The 24,588-nt window shown below is 39.0% G+C and overlaps 2 protein-coding genes across 2 annotated transcripts; one reads left to right on the top strand and one right to left on the bottom strand.

The window, feature by feature from the left end:
- The first annotated feature begins 236 nt into the window (after positions 1–236).
- On the top strand, positions 237–2,652 carry LOC126092824 (uncharacterized). Its single transcript, XM_049908552.1, has 2 exons — positions 237–605; positions 2,325–2,652. Exons 1-2 carry the CDS (start codon positions 237–239, stop codon positions 2,520–2,522), a joined length of 567 nt encoding a protein of 188 aa, XP_049764509.1. The 3' UTR covers positions 2,523–2,652.
- Positions 2,653–2,762: 110 nt separating this feature from the next.
- LOC126092179 (uncharacterized) lies at positions 2,763–5,503 on the bottom strand. The gene is made up of 2 exons (XM_049907654.1): positions 5,389–5,503; positions 2,763–5,230 (listed from the first exon to the last, which is right to left on the bottom strand). The coding sequence occupies exons 1-2, from the start codon at positions 5,485–5,487 to the stop codon at positions 4,409–4,411; spliced, it is 921 nt and encodes a 306-aa protein (XP_049763611.1). The 5' UTR covers positions 5,488–5,503; the 3' UTR covers positions 2,763–4,408.
- Positions 5,504–24,588: the final 19,085 nt, after the last annotated feature.

Below are 24,588 nucleotides of genomic sequence, written 5' to 3'. Positions count from 1 at the left end.
AGTCGACTTGCGACCGTAGCAATTTATTGCGGAAGTTGCTTGCTGCACGTTTTCCGCTTCCAGTGTGAACACCACGCAAGAGCTAACTGCAAGCGACTTGCAGCTTTTAGGATTTGTTTCTATTTCCTGCAAGTAGGAAGCGCAAGTTATAGTAAGTATGTCGTCTGCATAACACTCATATTTAACAGTTTACTTAATGTGGTGACTTAATTTTATGCAGCTATCTCACATATTATATGCCAACAAATTTCAGAAATGAGGAGAAACGAGAGTGGACGAAACAGGACACAGAAAATTTTATTGAAGCTGTGGAGAGCTACCCCGAAATTTGGGACGTACACAACCGGGACTTTAAGGATCGAATGAAGAAGATGTGTGCATTGAACGAAATCTCGTCAATATTCGACACGTCAGTGAAAGGGGTACAAAGAAAGTGGCACAATTTAAAGACCCAATTTTCTCAAGAAGTTAGGAAACTGCAGAAAATTAAAAGCGGCTCTCCTGGCATAGTTTCGGATTCTCGGTGGCCGTATTTTTCAGCAATGAAATTTCTAGAGAGTAGAGTTGCCAAAACCTCTAACAGAATATCTTCGCTATCAACAAAGGTAAGTAGCTGTGAAGTTAAGCTGGGATTCCTTGTTTGTTTACTGTAGCTCCTTGTTGGGAAGTAAAAGTGGGGTAGGCTGCTCTTCATTGTGAGATTTCAATTTTATGACTTTTACCACCTATCTGTTTTATGTTAAAGAATTAACTGCTAAATACTGTGATAGTGTACTCTCATGATTTATTTATCCCCCTTGAGATGTTTGAGAACCTTGTTTTTGCCTCAATATTTGTGGAAATGATTTGGGTGGGTTCATATTTTTTAAGGCTTCTTATAACACTTAATATAATGATTGTTTAGCATAATATCACTGTTCAGAGCCCAATAATTAAGTATCTGTGTAGTATTTCTCTACTGAATGCTTCAGCACAACACTTATCTCCTTCCAGCATTATAGTTCCTCATGTAGGTGAATGACCTTCCAGCTAATATCCAGAATTAATTCTTTTTGTTGATGAGACTAGTATTGTAATCAATCCAAGCATTCTTCAACAAAAGAATTGGTAAACAGTGTTGTTAAAAGTATCGTTGCCTGATTTTCTGCAAATGGTCCCACCCTCAATTTAAAAAGAAAAAAAAAAAATCAGTCCTGCATGTCCAGGTGTGTACTACACCAGTGATAAGTTAATAGATGGTGAGGAAATAATGAATTGGGTGGAAACTTCAAAATTCTTAGGTGTCCATATTGATGAAAATTAAAACTGAAAGAATCATTGGGGAGAGACAAATCAGTAAGTTGACATATTTTCATACAGTGTTATATGGAATAGTGTTCTGGGAGCAACTCATACCCAAGTAAGAAAGTCTTCATTGTCCAAAAGCGTGCTGTGAGAATAATATGTGATGCTCACCCACAATCATCCCGTAGACACCAGTTTAAGGTATTGGGTATTCTGACTACTGCTTCACAGTATATTTATGCCTTAATGAAATTACATTAATTACTCTACATTAAAGTTGTCTTCAGCGCACCATGCTGCAACTAAAAGTTTTGACTACTTACACAGTGATATGAAATGTCTGACAGATAGTAAAGTAAAAAATTGAAAAGAAACTGAAAAAGTTTCTCTTTGACAACTCCTTTTCCGTAGAAGAATTTCTTTTACTGTGATGTGCAGTAGGTGGTGGGTACTAGCGAGTTTGTATGTTATAGACTTTTATGGATATAAAAAATATATATACGCCTTATAAATGCATGTAGACATGTTCACAAATTAATTTGCTATGTATAATGACTCCTTCCACATTATTACAATTTATCATGCTAAATGATCCACGTAACATGAAACTATATTAGTCTCTGCAAATTTGATTGCCGTGTGGAATTATACATTTGCAGTAAGATCATTAGTCATAGTATTGAGTAGATCCAGTTTTTGGGAATGTAAATAAATTATTTTCATAATACCACCACAAACAGAACCAGGGCTTGTAAAGCCCTGTGATGTTCAAAACAATCTTTTGATTGCTGACTTACACAATAGTTGTTCAAGCATAACATTAACACTGATAGTACAAAATGGTATAATTAATATGTATTAGTCACATTTTTCATTGTGAACTTAAATTCTATTAACCTTAACTGTCTTTTGGTTGTAGTATGAGCAATATGCTTCCAATGAAGTCTATCGACACTGTATGGAAACTTAGTTATGTTCCATTTGTTTGCCTCTTGTATTCCTTGATCTGCTGTTATATTCAATTTTGTTACTTTTTGCAGGAAGAAGAAATAGTTACAGGAGATGATGTGCCTGTTGCTAATGAGGGGAAGAAACGAAAAAGAAAGGAGACTAAAGGAAGTGGTAATGGGCTCATTGAAAAGGCAGAAAAAATTCTGGGCCAGGAAATTGATGCTTTCCAAACCTTTGGAGATTATGTGGCTAGTGAGCTGCGGTCACTAAAGAATGAAAAAATGTAAACAAACTGAAAATAATGATTCTGAAAAACATCATTGAAATAAGCGAGATTGACAGTGCAGAAATACCATCCACTCCAGTTTCGCCAGTGAGAGATGCAAGTGCTGCCAGTCAATGCATACTTAATGTTACAGATTTTATAAACATAGAATAATGATAATAGAATATCTGTATGATACCGAAATAAAACATTTTATTTTCAGAATGTAGTGTTTATTCAACAACCTTTAAAAAAAATGGCTCAGTAAACCTGTAATGATTGGTGAATTTAGGCTCACTGGAATGTGTACATTTTGGGCTTTTGTTAAGATCTTACAAATAACATCTTCAGAAATTGATTTTTTAAATGTTTCACATATAGGAACAGTAAATGCTTATTAAATCTGTATGATTATTAGCTAGAAACTTAAATGTGGTACACTAATGCTGATTGTATGAGAAGTAGTTGTATTCTAATTCTGTGCCAAAATAATTAGCCACAAATGTAAGATTATATTAATAACAAATGAAAGACAGTTCATAAAGAATCTGAATGGTAGGTTGTGCTTAGTTTCTTGGCCTACACAACTCTGTTGAAGCTGTAATTGTACTGTGCAAAATATTTCAAAATTGCAATGAAGGAAGGATTTTTGTAAAGAAACGAAGTGGGTTTCAATTCCTAACCTGACCTGGATCTCCTAGTGAAAGTTATATGCAGAATAGTTATTTTCAAAACTGCAATTAAGGAAAGAATTTTTGTGAAGAAACTCAAAGGTAGGTTGTGATCCTTTCTTGGTCTGCACAGCTCCTTGTGTAAATTGTATTGTGCAGACTATAGTTTATTTCAAAATTGAAATGTTTGGTTGCATGTCAAATATAGTCTATCAGACATATTAGCTGCCATTTCCCATGTTATCCTCCAATAAAAAACATTGCCTACATATTGCTACCTTCCAAAACAAAATAGTGAACATAAATTGCCAAGTATTGTGAATACCAATTTGCAGTAATGTTGGAGGAACCTGTTTACATTTTGATTCCTCAAATAACTTAAATGCAGTTGGGCCAGTGCCATTATGTCACTTTGTACTGTCACTGACTACATCTACAATTTCTATAAATAAAATAGTATACAGTTCTCCAAATGTGAGATTTTATACAAGACAAGAGCGCCATAATGTAAATGGAATATAAATGAATATTCTCCTGTTTCTAAAAATGTGTTAAGGGTTGTAATGGAATAAGCATACAAAACACACAGTTCACAATTTAAAGGTATTACACAAAGGTAAGATAAGGTCTGTAAAGAAACCAAACTATAGAAGATTCCTTGTCCGTTCATCATAATTGTTAATTTGCAAATATATTATTCATTAATAGTCGATTTCATAGAATACCCTACTGCACCACAGCATACCATACACATGATGTTCTATCCTCTGTGCAGCAGTAATTACATTGAGTGCCCATACATTATGGCCATGTGGAACAAAATTAGGCACAACCCTTGTCAAGTAGTGCAAGCTCCAATTCTTCTGATCTTAAACTGAATTTCACTACTTACTAACACGCTTCTTTGCAGATATTGATAGGCTTTATATTTCTTTTCACTGCAGCCAATCTTTGCAATTTAACATTAAGTAAACAAGTGTTCAACTGGTCCTGCAGTTGCACGTTAAAAGAAAATTACTCAAAATTACTGAGAAACTTTACTATAAAGTCCAGGAACGTGTATGTAATGTCAGAAATCAGTAACTCCAAAAACATGCTTAGGGCCATATAGAATGTAGTGAAATGAGTGCTGGGGCAGCCAGCCACAGAAAAGAACATCACTATTTGACTTAATGGTAAGGCTATAAATGATAAGTCGCAGACAGCAAATATATTTTCCAAGTCTACAGTTTACATTTTAAATGTATCTGTACTGCCAAGGTACTTCACCTAATGGCGATACAAAGTAATTCATGAATTCTTCACGAATTGCTCTAGTATCGTGAGAATTTCTGTTACATTGCCCTGTTTGAATGGGGATTAAATTGTGTGTTCCTTGCTCTTCATTCCTCCATGAGGCCCCTATTACCTCACCATTCTGTACATCCTCTACATCAAAATTACTTCGGTTTGCATAACTGCCATCTTTCCTGTCCATTAAGAAATTGTGTAGGGCACATATAGCTGAAACTATTGTCACAGTTTTTTCAGGACCTAGTAACAATGGACACCTCAATATCCTAAACCGTTGTGCAATGTGTCCAAAAAAATTTTCCACAACTCTTCTGGCCCTCGATAACCTGTAATTAAACACTCTGTTCGGACCCGGCTGGTTATGGAATGGATAGGGCTTCATTAAATATGACCTCATTGGAAATGCATCATCTGCAATGATTACAAAGGGGGTGTCCTTTTCTCTGCCAGGAAGTGGTTTGGGCAGAGGAATGTCAAGATGTCCTTGCTCCAAGGCTGAAGATAAGAAACAGGTACTGAATACACCACCATCTGAAACTCTTCCATTGCAGCCTACATCCATGTATAACAACTTGTAACTGGCATCTACAAGTGCCAATAATACAACACTGTGGCAATGTTTATAGTTATAATAATAGCTTCCACTGTCTTTTGGAGCTTGCATTACAATATGCTTCCCATCCAATGCCCCAATGCAGTGTGGAAAGTTCCAGTTCTCTTCAAACCCCTTTGCCACCTGCATCCACTCGCTTGTTGTTCCAGGAGTCTAGAAACAGATGATGTGTAATTATTACACGTTCTATTTAATTAGCTAGTCACTATCCATTTTATGAGCATTAGAAAAAAATTTTTATAAGTATATCATTCTGTAAAATGCAGTTTATTTCAATAAAAATTTAGATTCATTGTTGTGTTTTCACATACCTTCAAATAATTTTCCCTTTTCAATACGTCAAAAATGGCTCTACATACGTCAGGTACGATCATAGAAATCGTGCTGACCGGAATACAAAACAAGTACATCAGGGACTTGTATGAGTCTCCTACAAAGAAAAGATTTTAAAATTTAAACTTGTTTTCGTTCTATGTTTCACACAAATAAACGAAAAGGCCTGTTTTATTTGTAGCTATAAATCGTAGAGTGACAAGCAAACGTTCCTTTGCTGAAATAGCAGTACGGAACTTTGTGTCTCGTTTTGATATGACGGGCGCTATTAATGTCAACAAACACTCCAGATCATTTGAGGACATTCTGCAAAAGTTTTCAAACGTATCCATGCTCTCGATACTAAGTTCTTGCAAAAGGTTATTATAGGCACCATATTGCGATCTTCTCATTATCCACTCTCTAACCCAAACACTTCTCTTTTTCTTTTTCACGTTTTTCATTACAATTACAAGAGCTGCAGCATATCTCACACGCCTACTTGTCATTTTATACTTCGGCAGACACTCGTAGTGGTACTGAAAGCATATGTAAACAGTATCTGCAACTTGTGGACGCAAGTTTCTTGCGGAAGAATCTTGCTTAATTCTTACGTTGTAGTGTAAACACAGCTGCAGGCGGATCGTAATAACTTGCAGCAATAAATTCTGCAAGCGACTTGCTAGTGTAAACCCAGAGTCGCAAGTAGCAACTAGAAAGCGCGGTTAACAGTGTCATCTGTTGGCCAAAGTTCGTACTACGTCCATCTCTGCGATACACTATTGAGTCCAACTGCGATTTCCGTGACAAGTCGCAACTAAGAGTCGCAAGTAGCAACTAAAAAGCGCAGTTAGCACTGCCATCTGTTGAGCAAAGTTCATACTACGCTATTCGCTACCGAGTCAAACTGCGATTTCTGTGACAAATCGCAACTAAGAGTCGCAAGTAGCAACTAAAAAGCGCAGTTAACATACTTTTCCTAGTGTCATCTGTTGACCGACGTACGTACTTCGTTATGAGAGCCTTGTGCCTCACGACATCGATGTGCTGTGTGTGCATATGAAGGGCTTATTTCAATAGTGGTACAAGTCCATTTTTGTTCATTTTGAGATACAGAGTCGTAAAGTTAAATGAGCGCTGACAAATCTGCATTTGAGATACCAGAAATATTCAAGCATATGGCTTCTTGCTAGAGGTGAACCTTTATTTATGTTTGTTTGGATCACTAATTTCAGAAGCATTATAGACAGAAAAGTGGAGGTAATGGTCTTGTACCACTATTGAAATAAGCCCTTCATATTATATGACGACATGCACATTCAGCATCAGTTATGGTTGGTCAAATACTGCTGTGACTCTGAATGTATTATATTAATAAGAAGCAACATTGCCTTTTTCTCCTGAAAATATCAAGTAACGTAACAAATGTGTTTGATTCTGCTTCCAATATGACAGTTTTGGTTAATACTCCACATGCCTACAGGACTTTGGAATGTTAACACAGCAGAACTCAGACATCTGTATAAGTGTAGAGAAATGAAAACAGTCATATGAATGCCTCACGTTTGTTCCGAAATAGTTCAAGACTCGGGAAAAAAGTTTTACACCTGGTGTTCTACATGGCAACTTCACACACAAGAACTTTTTGCCGACACTACTACCACCTACGTAAGTAAACTTTTCCTGTGTTACTTTCTAGTAATGCACTTAAGCTATTCCTGATTTAACTGGAAGATCTGTACTTCCCACTTTCATATCAACAGCCTCAAAATGCATATTGTAGACTTCGGGATAAGTTACAGGTCAGTGTCACACCAAGATTGTGGAGAAAGGGGGGGGGGGGGGGGGGGTCGGCATGTCACTCTCCAACAAGTGTTTACCAATAAGTAAGTGGCGGAAAATTATGGGTATAGGACGGCTTAAACATGTGGAAAATGAGATTTTTATTATTCACTCACTGTATTTGACATTTATTATTCCTTTAAAATCGCACAACAACTTCAATAAAACACAGTTTAATCATTCACACACTTATTTCACAATTATTTCACTTTTAAACTGCAAATCCTCTAAGAGCTGTCTTGAATCTTCACAAGTCTCTCTCAAAAACAGCCTTGATGTGGATAGATACGTACAGCAACCAGTAATCAAGAGTCAGAACTGTGTCTGCAAAAACACAAGGATTATTAAACAATTTTTGCTGTCATTAATTACTAGCAATATAATTCACAGAGTAGATTGCTAATATTTGCTATAATGAATATCACATTTGCAAGAACGATCTTACTGAAGTAATTAAGTCCATCGAAACGCTTCGAAACTAACCTCTCGTCTGACGAAAACGGTCTAAAGACGCAGTGGCAATTTCTTCAGATCTGTTGACAATGATATTTTGAGTTATCACTTTACTGAGTGACAGAAATGTAGTTCAGGTATCTGTGAACAAAACAATATGTTAGAATTCATTTTCTAAATACTAACTATTACGGTACTGTACGGCTACTTACATATTAATTACACTATTAATGTTTTCACAGTTGTTTCTTTAATACAAAATTAAAGCCAACGGAAAAAAAACGTAAAACATACTTGCCAATGACAGGTTTGTTGAGATGCAATTTTCTGTGTTGACAGATGTAACTTTTTCATACGGTGGTAAGTCGCAGGAATCACAGAAATCGCAGAAGTAGCAGAAATCGCATAAGTAGCAGAAGTCACAGAAATCGCAGAAGTAGCAGAAATCGCGGAAGTAGCAGAAATCGCAGAAATAGCAGCGGCGGAGGGATACACGACCTATGTTCCTTAACTGTGACTCTTAACTGCGACAAATCACAGTTAAGAATAACAGATACTGAAAAGTAGCATTCACAGAAATCACTGATATCGGAAAATCGCAGTTTAGCCCATACAGTATACAGTAGAGGGGAGCTCCCAATGCAGAACGGTGGTATATATGTTAGACCCCAAAGTCAGTCTGTCTGCTCCAACATTGTTCTCAAATGAAAGTTCTAATTTTAAAGCCTTTTTTTTTAATTTGAAACTGGTCAGCTATATGAAATAAAAATGTTTTCCGCCAGCGTGCTCTGTTGAAATATGTTACGTAGTCCATAAGAACTACAAAACGTTATGTCGTACCAGACTGTAGAGCCCAAAAAGATGTACATAAATAAAAGATTACGGTTGAACGATAATGATGATTTTTGTCTTCTGAAGTCGCCTGTTTTGGCACCTACAGAGTAGAAAAAGTGTGATTGTGACTCAACTACGAAAGACAAACATATATGCTCTCGCCGACTTTTTGAGGTCTGCAATTCATTACTAAATCAAATGATTTTGCTCCAATAGTTTAAGCAGCGAACTGCAAGAGAGCGCGACGGCAGCCCACTTACTTGCGACTTGACTTACAATTATAGCCACAGCTTATTTCTTATGCTACCTAAAGTAGCGAAATATATAGTAATAGATGGTAAATGAATATATCTGTGAGTTAAAGAAACATGTAATTAAGTCTGTGAATTCAGTCTTTGTAGTCCAAGATCAGACAGGTCGTGTCTACGGCTTTTGCAACTTGAATCAGTTTACCTTGTTAGTCATCGCTACCTCACAGAGAAGCCAACAAACAATCCAACAGGCACTTTGGGAATTACAGTTATTATTACTGTCTATAGATGTTTTGTCCATATCCATATACTTACAGAAATTTTCATTTAGCGACGACGACGTAGGAGAAGGATCGTCTTCTTTGTTGTTTACATCTTCTTCTCCAGCCGCAGTTGAAGTCGTGGATTCTACAGCTGAACTGCGGTTTTCATTTCTCTCACTAATTTTTTGTCTTTTAGGTTTAAAGAAGTCACTAATTTTTGTAGAGGTATACATAACTATATAACATGAAATGTGTGTGTGTGTGTGTGTGTGTGTGTGTGTGTGTGTGTGTGTGTGTGTGTGTGTGGGCGAGCGAGTGTATACCTGTCCTTTTCCCCCCTAAGGTAAGTCTTTCCGCTCCCAGGATTGGAATGACTCCTTACCCTATCCCTTAAAACCCATATGCTTTCGTCTTTCCCTCTCCCTCCCTCTTTCCTGATGAAGCAACCGTTGGTTGCAAAAGCTTGAATTTTGTGTTTGTTTGTCTATCAACATGCCAACGCTTTCGCTTGGTAAGTTACATCATCTTTGTTTTTAGATATATTTTTCCCACGTGGAATGTTACCCTTGTTTGAGTCTAAGCTATATCCAGTGTGGATCTACTTCTTGCAATTACCTCAGGCTATTGCATATCTTTACGTAATAGGGTCGGTGTGTTTTGCCTTGCACAAGGTAGGAAACAATTTCAGAAATCTGTTCTGCGAGTTCTAAAAATTCAGTTAGCCTCGGCAAGGTGTCAGCAATTATATTTTGTTTACCTTTGATATACACTACATCGAATCTGAATTCCTGCAAGCAAATACACCAACTTGCCAGGTCTTCTGTGTGGCAATTTGCACATCAAGCGAAAAGAAAACGCTTGATGATCACAGTAGAATTTGGCATGTTTTCCCCACAAATAACATTTTAATTTCTTAAAAGCCTACAGTGCAGAGAAAGCTTCACGCTCTAGTCACTCAATTCAGTTAACTTGCATGTTGTGTGTAGCCGATCCTCTTCTCTGGGTAATCAGCTACATCAATCTCCCAAAAGCTTCTTCTCCAAAGACTATAGCTGGTTAAAAGAATTTATTAAAATACTTCTCTATCCTTGAAATAATTTTGGTACGCATAAATTACTTTTCAGTTCAATCACTATATATTTTCAACTTTCACAGACAATAACTTCTGCAAGCTAACTTATTTCTTAAACATTAGACTCGTTTACACATATTCAAATAACATACATGTGTCTTGCTTCATTCGTAGCCACGACTTGAAATAATTCGAAAGAGTCTAGTCTCAAAAGAGTCCAATACATGAATGAACATAGAAATCTATACTCAATTTTCCATTAGTCTTTTTACAATCAACAGAGACACTAAGGAGCACAGATTACTACGTGAAGTTTCCTTGTTCTTCTCAGCCTCTACACAGAGACTCTGCGGACCGTACAGCAGGTACTTGTCTGTCGCAGTTCGGCTGTCTGGCCCATCTTTTCCTTGTAAACTTTTTTTTTTACCCGCACATACAAATAGACTAAGCACAGTAGGGTGTATTCATTTCTCCCACTCACCTCTAAAATATCGGGTGTTCGAAACGTTGGAAGGCCGAGTGGTTCTAGAATTTACTCCAAAATTCTCGAAGCACTACAGGTTTTCTATCTGTCTTGGTTATTTGGAATAGGCATGCCCCCAGACCTTGCAAAGGTGCATCAGCACTTAAACAAAACTCTTGTGACATGTCCGGGTGATGGAATATATTTACACTGAGTAGAGCTTCTTTTAGGTTTTTAAAGTCAATTTGACATTGATTGATCCATATCCATGGGTTACTCTTCCATATCAAGTTAAACAGGGCATCACTCTTCAGCAGCTGGTCAGGAATAAATTTTCTAAAGAAAGCCTTAATAAGCTGAATTGTATTTTGTTCTGAGGCGGGGAATATGTGATTGCATCTATTCTCTGGGTCTGGCAAAATATTTTGGCGCAATATTATGTGTCTTAGTACTTTGACCTTTTCCTTCCCAAATTCAGAATTCTTTAAATTTACTATAACACCGTATTCTGAGAATTGGTATAGTACTTGTCACAAATGCTCTTCTCAAGTAGCATTGCTGTTAGTCATCCACATAAAGAGTGATTTTATTAAGCAGTTCTGGACCTAAAACTTCATCTGACACAGAAATGAAGACGTGTGTTCAAATTTAAGCTGAAAGGCGAGGTACAAAATTCATAGCTTCTGCCCCGGCTCCACATTACCACAGCATTTGTGCTTTTGCCCTCTGTAATAAAAGTCGGAAACTGTATATGCTGAGTAACCCTTCATCAGCTAAGGGAGTAGACAGGTAGGAGGTACAGTCTGCTAATGTCATTGCACTGTTTGCATATGGGTATACTCCTTTTATGGTTGTGCAACTGGTATTGGCATTGGAAGTACCTTTTGCATTTTATACTCTCCTTCCTCTCTGCCTGAAGGACTAGTGGTAAATGGCAGATAGGTACTGCAGCTCTCTATTCTACCTGATTGCTTGTAAGTAGTGGTTCCTTCGTGGTATCAGTAACACTAGTTACATTGTTCCGCAATTTTTCTTCCACTGCCTTTATACCCATTTCAATCCTGAAAATTAAATTCATTTTCCTTCTCCCTGACTACCTCTTTCACCATGTCTACATAGGTCTTATGCTCTTGCACTTCCTTCTGTGCTAGTGTCGTAGCCTTTAAGTTCATTGTGTCCTAGTCCATTCTTTCTTCGGTTTTCTTTACAAACTTACTGCTCAGTTTTAAATGATTCAATTCTACAGAGTGTTATACTTTCTCAGAAAAATCTTTAAATATAGTTTGCAACTTGGTAACAGTTTCTTGCATCTCCTTCAGATTTTTGTTAATTGTTGACTGACACCCCTCCATTTTAATCCGTATGTTGCTCATGTTTTTCAACTTACCTGCCATTTCAACACCTGATACCTTTTAACCTAGCATATCTATTTCGTGAAACAGATCTGTGAATAACTCCACTCTTAATTCTTTTCCCATTTCAGATAACTTACATGTTAAATCATTTGACATGTCTGTGCACAACTTTTTTCTTAGTTCAAAAAAGTTTTGCATTTGTTCATTTGAAAGTTCCTCAGATTTTTGTCACATGTGATTCCTAAAACCATTAAATGTTTGTGTTTGTTGTTTTTGAATCCTAAAATCTGAATTTTCATCATCCCTTGCATATGTTGTACCAATGTTGGGTTACCGAGTCATATCTGATTACATTCAGGTCCTTTTCGCATGATGTGAAAGTTTTATAGCTACTAGAATCTGCACTACCATGCCTTTCACTAGCCTCATATGAAAAAATGTTTCCCAGTGATATTCGCGAATTTATTTCATCTACCATAAGTAAAGTCATATCATTAATCACAACATTGCTATCCTCTATCACAGTTGAGGTTAAGTAATACCCACAACTGCCATCTGACTCACTCGCAGGTTCATGCTCACTATCATTTGTCATGTTAGTTGCAGTGACATTTTGCACTTTAACATTACTTACTGAATTGTCAACAATGCTTTTACCTGCAGTATCCATTTCTGTTCTTGTGATTTACCAATTACAAAATTTTAAAACAACCCTTTCTTAATTACTTTGAGAAAATTTTCTAAATTATCCTGTTACGTGTTGCAAACCTATACTGCAAGTCATTGTTGTCACACTTACATTCACTCAAAATTACCAGCCAAAAAATGATTTTTAATAAATACACTATTATACAACAATTAAATTGCTTCAATGTTTTGGATTGGAGGGGATAGGTATTACTATTATCAGATACAAGTGACACACTACCAAGTGCAGCCATTCAAGCTTTAAGTTACAATTTTTCTACCTTCTCGGTGGGTTTCACTTTTTTTTATGCCCTTTTTTGTGTATATTTTAAGTACTTCAGTTAAAAATCAAACAATGGAAAAGCCAGGATGGAATATAACAATAAAATTTGCTACTCACTATATAGTGGAGATGTCCTATGATCGTTACTCCACACAATGTTCCGATACTTATTAAATGACACATACTTCAAGGCTATTCCACAATAAGATCTATAACAACATCTATTGTAAGCTAATGACTCCTTCCCCTCTCCCTTAAAACCCACATCCTTTCATCTTTCCCTCTCCTTCCCTCTATCCTGATGAAGCAACTGTTTGTTGCGAAAGCTTGAATTTTATGTGTATGTTTGTGTTTGTTTGTGTGTCTATCGACCTGCCAGCGCTTTTGTTTGGTAAGTCTCATCATCTTTGTTTTTAGATATATTTTTCCCACGTGGAATGATTCCCCCCCCCCCCCCCCTCTCTCTCTCTCTCTCTCTCTCTCTCTCTCTATATATATATATATATATATATATATATATGTCTGCTTGTGTCTGTATATGTGTGGATGGATATGTGTGTGTGTGCGAGTGTATACCCATCCCTTTTTCCCCCTAAGGTAAGTCTTTCCGCTCCCGGGACTGGAATGACTCCTTACACTCTCCCTTAAAACCCACATCCTTTCGTCTTTCCCTCTCCTTTCCTCTTTCCTGATGAGGCAACAGTTTGTTGCGAAAGCTTGAATTTTGTGTGTATGTTTGTGTTCGTTTGTGTGTCTGTCGACCTGCCAACACTTTCATTTGGTAAGGCACATCATCTTTGTTTTTAGGTATATTTTTCCTATGTGGAATGTTTCCTTCTATTATAACCATATATATATATATATATATATATATATATATATATATATATATATATATATTAGAGGGAAACATTCCACGTGGGAAAAATATATTTAAAAAGAAAGATGATGAGACTTACCAAACAAAAGCGCTGGTAGGTCGATAGACACACAAACAAACACAAACATACACACAAAATTCTAGCTTTCGCAACCAACGGTTGCCTCGTCAGGAAAGAGGGAAGGAGAAGGAAAGACAAAAGGATATGGGTTTTAAGGGAGAGGGTAAGGAGTCATTCCAATCCCGGGAGCAGAAAGACTTACCTTAGGGGGAAAAAAGGACAGGTATACACTCGCACACACACACATATCCATCCACACATACACAGACACAAGCAGACATTTGTAAAGGCAAAGAGTTTGGGCAGAGATGTCAGTCGGGACATACCTCACCTGTCTTTCAACATCATCTTTGCCTCTGTACTTCCGTCCCGACATCTGATGTACACACATCACATCCACCCATACTCATGGATGGGAAAGACTGCTAGTTGAAGAGTGAAAAATTTGATATCAGCTTAAGGAAACTTTAGAATACAGATATATGTACATATCTCTTTTTGGCACAGAGATTGTTTATATGATCGTTACTCCACACAATGTTCTGATACTTATTAAATGACACATACCTTAAGGCTATTGCAAAATGAGATCTACAACAACATCTATTGTAAGCTGTTCCCTTTACAGATTCGCAACACTTTCCTAGAATCCTCCCCATAAAATGAAGTCTACCATTTACCTTCCATAACATCAATCTTACATGCTCATTCTAGTTCATATCACTTTGTTATGTTGTGCCTAGATATTTAATCGATGTGACTGTGTCAAGTGGCACACCACTAATAATATATTCAAACATTACACAACTGTTTTTCCTATTCACCTGCATTATCCTACATTTTTCTACATTTAAAACAAGCTGCCATTCATCACACCAAATAGAAACTGTCGCAAGTCATTGTGTATAGGCCTACAGTCACACTACAATGACACTTTCCCATACAATGCTGCATCACCAGCAAATGGTCGCAGATTGTTGCTCACCCTGTCAGCGACAACGTTTATAAATACAGGATGTTTCAAAGTCTCTGCATCATACACCTAGGGGTGCTAGATGATGTGATGGGGAGCAACTTTCGCTGGACACAAAATGTTGCTGGTACATTCAGATAATGCTAGGCATCTTTTTATTGGATTTGTTGGCTCTGGGACAAAGTTCACTGAACTTGCAAGGTCTACTAACCAGGTGTCCTGCATCTCCATACTACCTACCCTATTACATTGAAAATATGATTTTAAACTTTTTTTTTGGATGCTCAACTACTAAGGTCATTAACGCCCAGTCACAAACGTTAGTGCACTAATACCGTAGAAAAAACGCAAGGGGGCAACACCAGAAAGTACTTACAAAGACGCAGATAAACAAAATAAGAGTTATATCTCTTTGGACAAGTCCGTCAATGTAATAAAACTAAGGACACGAGCAGCTGCTCGAGTGTCATCAGCTAAAAGTTCCTGTAAGGTAGACGGCAGACATAGGACAACACGAGAGTGAAGAAAACGGCGACAGGACAATAAAACATGGCACACTTTCAATGGATGACCGCAGGGGAACTGCGGGGCGGGGTCACCGGACAACAGGTAGTAGTGGCTAAATCGGCAATGCCCAATCCGCAACCTGGCCAAAATGACCACCTCTCGCCGGAAAGGGTGTGTGGAGGTCGTCCAAGCTGTCGGGATCGTTTTGATTGCCCTAAGCTTATTTTCGTGGAGAGAGGACCAGTTGTAGGGAGGGTAAAATCAAGCTGCTGAAGCAGGCGATGAAAGCCAACTGCAGGAGGTAACAGGGCAGAGACATACAGCCCGTATCGGCGATCGAGAGAGTCGTCAAAGAAGGAGAAATATGACGGGTGGTCAGTTGGGCATTGACATCAGTCAGCAGGCATACCGACAAAGCAACATATCACACTGATAGTTTAGCAGTAATGCGGCAGCTTCAGCATACAGACTCTCAACAGGGCTGGTGTAGAATGCTCCAGACTCCAGATGTAACCCCCGATGGCAGATAGAGTGTAGATGGCATAAGATGGACGGCTAGGCAGAACAGTAGACAAAGCTCCCATAATCGAGCTTTGATCAGACAATGGACTGATATAAGGAAGCAGGACCATTCGATCTGCTCCCCATGGCGTACTGCTGAGAGAATGGAGGACATTTAGGGAACGGGTACAACAAACATCCAAGTAAGACACATGTGGCGACCACCAAAGTTTCCCGTCAAATGTAAGACCAAAAACTTTTGTTGTCTTCACAAATGGGAGAGCAACGGGACCGAGATGTAAGGATGGTGGAAGAAACTATGTAATGCCAGAAGTTCATACAGACCATTTTCTCACCAGAAAAACTGAAACCGTTAGTGACAGTCCAGGAATATAGACGGCCTAGACAACGCTGAAGAGAGCGCTCCAGGAGAAATGTTCTCTGAGTGCTGCAGTAGATCGTAAAGTCATCCACAAAAAGGGAGCCTGAAATGTCAGCTGGAAGGCAATCCATTATTGGATTTATAGCTATGGCAAGAAGGACCATGCTCAAAACGGAGCCCTGGGGCACCCCATTCTCCTGGCGAAAGGCATCTGACAAAACAGAACCCACACATACCCTGAACATTCGATTCGTTAAAAATGCATTAATAAAAAGAGGGAGGTGACCATGAAGGCCCAAAGTGTGCATGATGTGGAGAATGCCCGCCCTCCAACAGGTGTCGTAAGGCTTCTCCAAATCGAAGAACACAGCCACTGTCTGACGCTTACGCCAAAAGTTGTTCATAATGAAGGTCGACAAGGTAACTTGGTGGTCAACAGCAGAGCAATGCCTATGAAAGCCACGTTGGACATTGGTAAGGAGGCATCAAGATTCAAGGAGCCAAACCAATCGAGAATTTACAATGCGCTCCATCACCTTGCAGACGCTGCTGGTAAGGGAGATGGGGCGATAACTGGAAGGAAGGTGTTTGTCCTTCCCTGATTTGCGTATGGGAACAACAGTTGCTTCACGCTAGCATGTTGGAACATGACCTTCAGTCCAGATGCGATTATAGGCGCGAAGAAGAAAGCCTTTACCTGCAGGAGAAAGGTTCTTCAGCTTATGAATGTGGATACCATCGGGCCCCGGAGCAGAGGATCAGGACCAGGTGAGTGCGCTTTTGAGTTCCTGCATGGTGAAGGTGGCATCGTAACTTCCACGATTCAAAGACTGGAAAGAAGGTGGCTGTGCCTCCTCTGCTTGTTTTTGGGGGAGGAAGGCAGGGTGGTAATGGGCAGAGCTCGAAACCTCCACGAAAAAGTGGCCGAAGGCATTTGAGACATCCTCAGGATCCACAAGGACTTCATCCGCTACTGTCAGGCCAGAAAGCAGGCAGTGGACCTTGGTGCCAGATAGCCGGCGCAGGCCACCCCTGACAACTGAAGAAGGAGTAAAACTGTTGGATGAGCTGGTGAAAGCCACCCAGCAAGCCTTTTTGCTTTCTTTGATAACACGACGACATTGTGCACGGAGTTGTTTGTAACTGATACAGTTCGCCATCATAGGGTGGCAGTCGCCGAGCACGAATAGCGTCACTGCATGCTGTAGTCCACCAGGGGACTGGGACTCGATGTGGAGAAGAGGAAGTATGAGGGATGGAATATTCAGCAGAAGCGAGAATAATGTCTGTGAGGTATGCGACCTGACTATCGCAGCTGGAGAAGTTTTGATCATGAAGGTAGCCAGGGAGGTGAAAAGCCCCCAGTCAGCTTTGGAGATGTTCCAGCTAGTGGAACATGGAGAAGAAGTATGACGCAGGAGATGGATTACGCAGGGGAAATGGTCGCTCGAGTATGTGTCAGACAGAGCATACCACTCGAACCGACGTGCAAGTTGGATAGTGGATATTGAGAGGTCCAAGTGGGAATAGTTATGCGCTGCATCCGAAAAGATGTTAGGTGCACTAGTATTTAAGCAGACTAGATTGAGGTGGTTGAAAAGGTCTGCCAAGAGGGAGCCTCTCGGGCAGGATGCTGGAGAGCCCCAAAGGGGATGGTGGGCATTAAAGTCTCCAATCAACAAAAATGGTGAAGGAAGCTGAGCAATCAGTTGTATCATGTCTGCCCTAGTAAAAGCAGAAAGTGATGGAGTGTAAACAGTACAAATGGAAAATGTGAAAGTGGGGAGAGTAATTCAGATGGCAACTGCCTGCAGATCTGTGTGCAATGTGATGGGATCGTAGTAGACATCATCCCGAACCAGCAACATGACCCCTTCACGAGCTGGAATACCTGCCACAGGGGGTAGGTCAAAATGCACGGAGGTATAGTGTGCCAGGTCAATACAATCGCATGGGCATAACTTCGTTTCTTGGAGACCTACGACAAGCAGGCAGTGCATTCGATGGAGCAATTTTAGTTCCTCTCGGTTGGACCAAATGCCACGAATATTCCATTGAAGAAGTGCCATTATGAAAACGAAAAGAAAAAGAAGAAACAAGAAAGGGCCACCACAATGGCTGCTGAGGGCCTGGGTTCAAGGGAGCACTGCTGCTGCAATCGATAGGTGATGAGTCATGCTCCATGAACTCAACAATTGCGTCTGCCACCTTCCTGAGCTGGTCAGGAGGGGCAGCGTCCTCCACCGGTGAAAGACCAGCTGATCAGCTACCAGCGGTGTGGCCTGACTGAAAATGGCCGGGGACGGCAACCGCTTTGTGGCGCAGGAGAAGAAACATGCCTCGGTAGAGATGGAGAACTCTTCTTTCTATGAACCTTCTTTGAAGAATTATGTTTTGTGGAAAGAACAGTTGATGGCTGTGAAGTTCAGGTACGCAAGAAATCTTCGTGTGTCAGTTCTTTTTTGAAGGTCCGAGCATCTGATTTAGAGGTCCTTGTCTTAGCAGTAGCAGATGATGATGTTTGAGCCTTAGGGTTGGTGGGAGGAAGAGGAGACATTGATCGGGCGATCTTAGCACTGGGCGATCTGACTGAATCTCTAAATGTTAGATCAGATGTCTGTGTAGCTACCTGCCTTGTAGGCCGAGGAGAGGTGAGAACGGTACTGTATTGACCTGCCAGAAGCACAGTGTGCTTTCTGTTATGTAATAACTTGCAAGCAGTCGAGGTCGACACCTTCTCTTTCACTCAAATTGCCTGCATACTTTTCTCATCTTTGTAGACAGGGCAGTCACGAAAGGAGGCAGCATGGTCACCCATGCAGTTGATGCAACGAGGGGACGGAGGGGGACAGTCACTCTTGGGCGTCCCTGCCACAGGTAACGCATTTAGCCGCACTTGAACAAGACTGCCGTGTATTGTTAAACTGCTGACATTGGTAACATCTTGTAGGGCTGGGTACATGATCTCATAACCCGCTTTAATTTATGAAGGCAGTTGCACATTGTCGAATGTCAGGAATATGGTTCTGGTCAGCATGAGGTCCTTGTCAACCCTTTTCATGACCCGATAGATGGCCGTCACTCCCTGATCAGAGAGGAACAGCAGAATCTCCTCATCAGTCAGTCCATCAAATGAGCTGCTATACACCGCGCCACATGACGAATTCAAGCTGCGGTGGGTCTCCACCCATACAGGAAATGTGTGTAAGAGAGTGGCTCGAAGTAATTTTTTTGTCTGGAAGGTGCTCTCTGTCTCCAACAGCAAGGTACCGTTGCGGAACCGAGTACAAGATTTCACTGGTCCTGCAATCGCATCTACACCCTTGTGAATGACGAAATAATAGGAGTGCTCATTGCACTTTTGACACTTGTGGTTGCACGTAGCTGAAAATACTTGGAAAATATGTCATAGTGAGCAACAATGATGTCAAGTCTCCACATGCTTGCAGTAATGGGCTGGTCACATCGATTGATACAGTTTGTAGCAGATTGATTGGTAGAATAGAATGCAGTTTGATGCATTTTTTTTTTTTTAAGGCTTAGCCTTCTGATAGCTCATGCAGGTTTTTAGCACTTGTTCACTTCTTCCAACTTTGTCCTTACATTAGGGAAGTAGCAGAACAGATTGATTTTCTGAGCACACTTTAAAACACTGAAATGCTCCCAGGTGTGATGTACATATCATATTCACTGTTTTGGTAGTCAGCTGGAAAGCAGACACAGCAGAAATCAGACTGTAGATCATGTCTGCGGAATAAAATGTTACTGAGGATTATGTAGTGTTGTATTAGCCTTTGAATGGGTCTTTGCTGTATTTGCTGCTTAACAATGTAACACATAGGTTCAGAGTTCTGGAAAGCTTCCACATTCCTGTGCATATCTCAATAGGACCTTCAGTATGTAGCACCTTTCACTAAAACTCTGAAATCTGAAGCTTGCTCAGTAAATTTTGAAACAACCTGCAAGGCTTGTATGAGACGAGAGAAAGCATGTCTGCGACGTCATTGTTTTTTCCCACTGCATGTATAAATTCAAAGTCATACTTCTGTAGGGGTAGGGGTAATGACCATTTTGCTAGAAAATCATACCATACAGACTGCGTGTTTACATTCAACTTTACTTGACACAAACAAACAAATGCAGAGACCAGCACATGATGCATCTCTGGACAGACAAAAGTCAATTGACATGTTAGGTTGGTATAGTAATTTTGATGTCACAAGTGCTTGTTTGACATTATCAAATGCCACGTGGCAATCCCAAGACCAGAACAACTGTAATTGCTTTCTTAACAGATTTAGTAATGGCTCACAGCGTAGCAACTAATTCAATAGAAATCTTCTATAAAATGAAGTTAAACCAAAAAGCCTTCAGCTGCTTTCTCATCTGAGGAATGAGAAAATGTTTAGGGCACTAATTTTGTCACTATCCAGCAAGATTCCACATGGTGTTATTATGTAGCCTAAAAATTTAGTCTACTCATGGCTGAACTTTGACTTTTGCAGCTTGGCAGTAACACCAGACTACAAGAATTTCCTTAGCCCTCTTTTGATAAGGTCAGTATGCTCTTCCCATGCCTGTGTCACAGTTAAGAGGTCATCCACAAACACTTTTACTTTAGCCAGTGACTCAGACCTGAATAAAGAGTCTAGTGTCAGAGAAAAAAAGAAAAGAAAAACCACACTTGAACTCATGTTCAGACTGAAAATTAATACTTTCGATACATACATATGAGTGTCATATACAAATACAGTGAATTTTCATGATTTATATGCCAGTTGGATTTGCCAGTAGAAATAATGTAAGTAGATACTTGTAAAAAACGCCACTCCATGGAACTTTTTTATCTGTTCTATGTTTTCAGAGCAATAATTTTATCATGTCATCTTGTGTGCATGATTCCCATGACAGACTATCTTGTGGGATGGTTTACTTCATGTGGTATTCATTTGTTCTACTTTGATTGTTGCTTTTACTGCTTGCAAGTGATGGTTGGCCTGATGTGCTAACAGTTTTTGTCTTAACTTGGCTCACTGTACATTTCTCTATCTGTCAATGATCTAAACGCTCAAGATGTCACCCTCAAACATTTAATGAACCATAATATTGCTTCCCCAGAACTCAAATCCTGCATTCCAGATGCATTCTACATACAGTTAGAAATATTGTACTCTCTGTCCACCCACACTGCTGCTGGGTCTCTAAGCAGTCTTGCTCTAACAGCCATGCATGCTATTGTGGTGATACTTTAACATGGAAGTTTCAGGTAGGGGCATGTTTTTATAGTTGCATAAACTACTAGTAAAATTTGGACTTACAGTACCTCATTTATGGCACTGCCAATCACAGCAAGCAATTGTGGTAGTCATTGCTGATTGCTTTGTGCTGTGCATTGCTCGTTTTCTCCTTTACTTATTTTGAAATGAATGAAGTTCAACTCCTAATGTCATTACCCCAAGGGGGAATATTACAGGAAATTTCTGGAAATAGTGTAACAAATACATCCATGTTCCTTCTACCAATAAGTAGGGAAGAACTGTTAAACGCCCTGAAGTCATTAAAAAATAAGTATTCAGCCGGAGTTGACGATGTGCCAGACTATATTATAAAAATATCAGCGGAACAGATACTCGCACCACTGCTAGATATATGCAATTCTTCACTATCAAGTGGTATTTTCCCACAACAGTTAAAAACTTCAAAAGTTGTACCCCTTTACAAAAAGGGCGATCGGCAGCAGATGGTCAGTTATAGGCCTGTGTCACTCCTCTCAGGCTTTTCAAATATCATTGAAAATCTAGTTCTGTCACAATTAACTGATTTCTTTAACAAAAAAAAAATTATGATCTCAGGATGTCAGCATGGCTTAAGGTCTCAGTGGAGTACTGAAACAGCCACTTTTAGTCTCATAAATCGTATTTTAAATGCAGTGGATAATCACAAAAATGTTTCGAGGATTTTCCTCGATTTAACAAAAGCATTTGATTTAATAGACCATGAAATTCTCCTAAGAAAGTTAGAGTGGTATGGTGTAAGAGGCCTGTCACACGAGTGGCTGAAATTCTACCTAGAAAATCACTCTCAGTTAACAGAGGTAAAACACATGGTAAAAAACGTACTCCAAGCTTATCAATCGAAACCTTCCACATTAACCCACGGTGTACCACAAGGCTCAATTTTAGGTCCCTTTCTCTTCTTAATTTTCATAAACAACTTCCCCCTACATGTTCAACACTCCGAACCAGCGCTATTTGCAGATGAGACAAGCATATTAATTGAAGGTGAAAACGAAATGGCTCTAAGTTTAAATGCTAAAGTCACAAATGAAAATGTCACAGAGTGTTTTATGAGGAATAAATTACTGACAAACCCTCAAAAAACAGTCGTCTTACACTTCCATACACAACAAAATAAAAACCCATTAAAACCAAAGATGCCCATGGAAAACCAAAGAATTAACGGTGTCACTGAAACAAAATTTCTTGGCATCTACTTACAAGACAATCTTAAGTGAAATTCCCACATCACATCATTAAATTTCAAACTATCGAAAATGACTTAAGCGATGAGGATTATATGGAACAACACAAGTCCTGAAACAGTTAGAGCAGTGTATTACGCTTGCATACACTCCCTATTGAGATATGGCATCATATTCTGGGGAAATTATCCTCACAGCATAACAACATTCCGGAAACAAAAAACGATTGTGAGGATAGTGAAAAATGCTAATGGCCAAAAATCATGCAAACCATTCTTTAAAGAATTGGGGATTCTACCCCTACCATGTATCTATATACTAGAAGTTGTCATGTACCTAAAAAAAAAAAGCATGCTAAAAAATGGAAATGTATTTATTCAAAAAATAAACATAAACACCATACAAGGGCAAATAGTGACATATGCAGACATCATTGTTATACCACAGTGTGCAAGAAAGGTTCACATTTGTTTAATAAGCTGCCAAGTAACTTGTCTTTATTCAAAATAAACTTGAATACCATACAAGCGCAAATAGTGACATACGCAGACATCATTGTTATACCACACTGTGCAAGAAATGTGTATATCACTCAGGTTCACATTTGTTTAATAAGCTGCCAAGTAACTTAAAGGCCATAAACAAAATCCATAGCTTTAAAAAAATCTGTAACTTCATATCTCTTGGAAAACTGTTTTTACTGAGTAACACAGTATCTTGAAAGTTAATTTCTGTTGTAACAATATGAAAATGTAATGTAACAATACAGCAATATAACAATATATCAATGTAACTATTTTTAAATGTAATGTATACAATCAATGTAACAGTATATTACTGTAATGTCATTTTGTCCAACATCTAGGGTATAGTATGTGTACCTCAAAGATTCAGGACGTAAATAAATAAATAGTAGACTCTCAAGTATCTAGCTCATGATTGTGTGGCCTCTGTATTACCCAGCCTACTTAATTAGTATCATAATAGTACTTCTCTGTGATAAAATGAAGATTAATTTATTGTCAGTAATGTACTTCTCCAAAATTTTAGCAAGCAGGCGCCAACTACAATGCTGGATGTGTTTCCTAAATGTTTTATGCATCTTTTTTGCTTCTAGCTTCTGGAGTCACAATTATAAGGTGCATACTGTATTGTTAATATTGAATAAATTGGAGAACCACACTCCAACAGGTGATACTTAGAAGCCCTCTTCGAGTCCTCACAAACAACAATGAACACACATACAGAGCAGCTCTTTTGGCAACCTGTGTTCTTTCTTTAGATGCATATCAGACTTCAAACTTGTGTGTGTTTTAAATTGTTGTTTCAGGTGGTCCTTTAAAGTTAGAGTCCAAAACAGGTGATAAACCAAAAAAATTTGCGGTGACTATGAATCAGAAACTACATGCTGTAATGCGACTGAATTCTTGGGTAACATCCAAAACTACTGCTTTGGAGATAGGGGCAGGAAAAAGTACTGTTGGAGACTGGAAGAAAAGTCAACCACAATTTGAAAAAGGGAGTGCTTCCTATGCTAGTGGAAGTGGAATAGACAGAAGCAACCCAACATTGGAAGGTAAGCATAAAGAAGTTGAGGAAGCTTTATTTTTTGTTGTATGAACACTTAAAAGGAAAGCGTTTGCCTGTTAGTGGGCCAATATTGTAGGAAAAAGCATGTTAATTTCAGCAGCAAATAGAAAGAGAAGATTCAGAATTTATTTCCAGTGATGGGTGGCTGGATTGGTGGAAGAAACAATTTGTTATTTGCCAGATTACCATCAGTGGGGAGCCTTTATTCACTGACAAAGAGGTTGCACCATTGTTTAAAGAATATCTTTTGAAGTTAATTCATATAGAGGGACTTTCTGGTGAACAGCTGAACAATTGTTATGAGAATTGTTTAAGTTACAA

Source organism: Schistocerca cancellata, chromosome 7 (assembly GCF_023864275.1).
Source record: "Schistocerca cancellata isolate TAMUIC-IGC-003103 chromosome 7, iqSchCanc2.1, whole genome shotgun sequence".
Taxonomy (NCBI): domain Eukaryota; kingdom Metazoa; phylum Arthropoda; class Insecta; order Orthoptera; family Acrididae; genus Schistocerca; species Schistocerca cancellata.
This window is presented reverse-complemented; position numbering and strand designations above follow the sequence as displayed.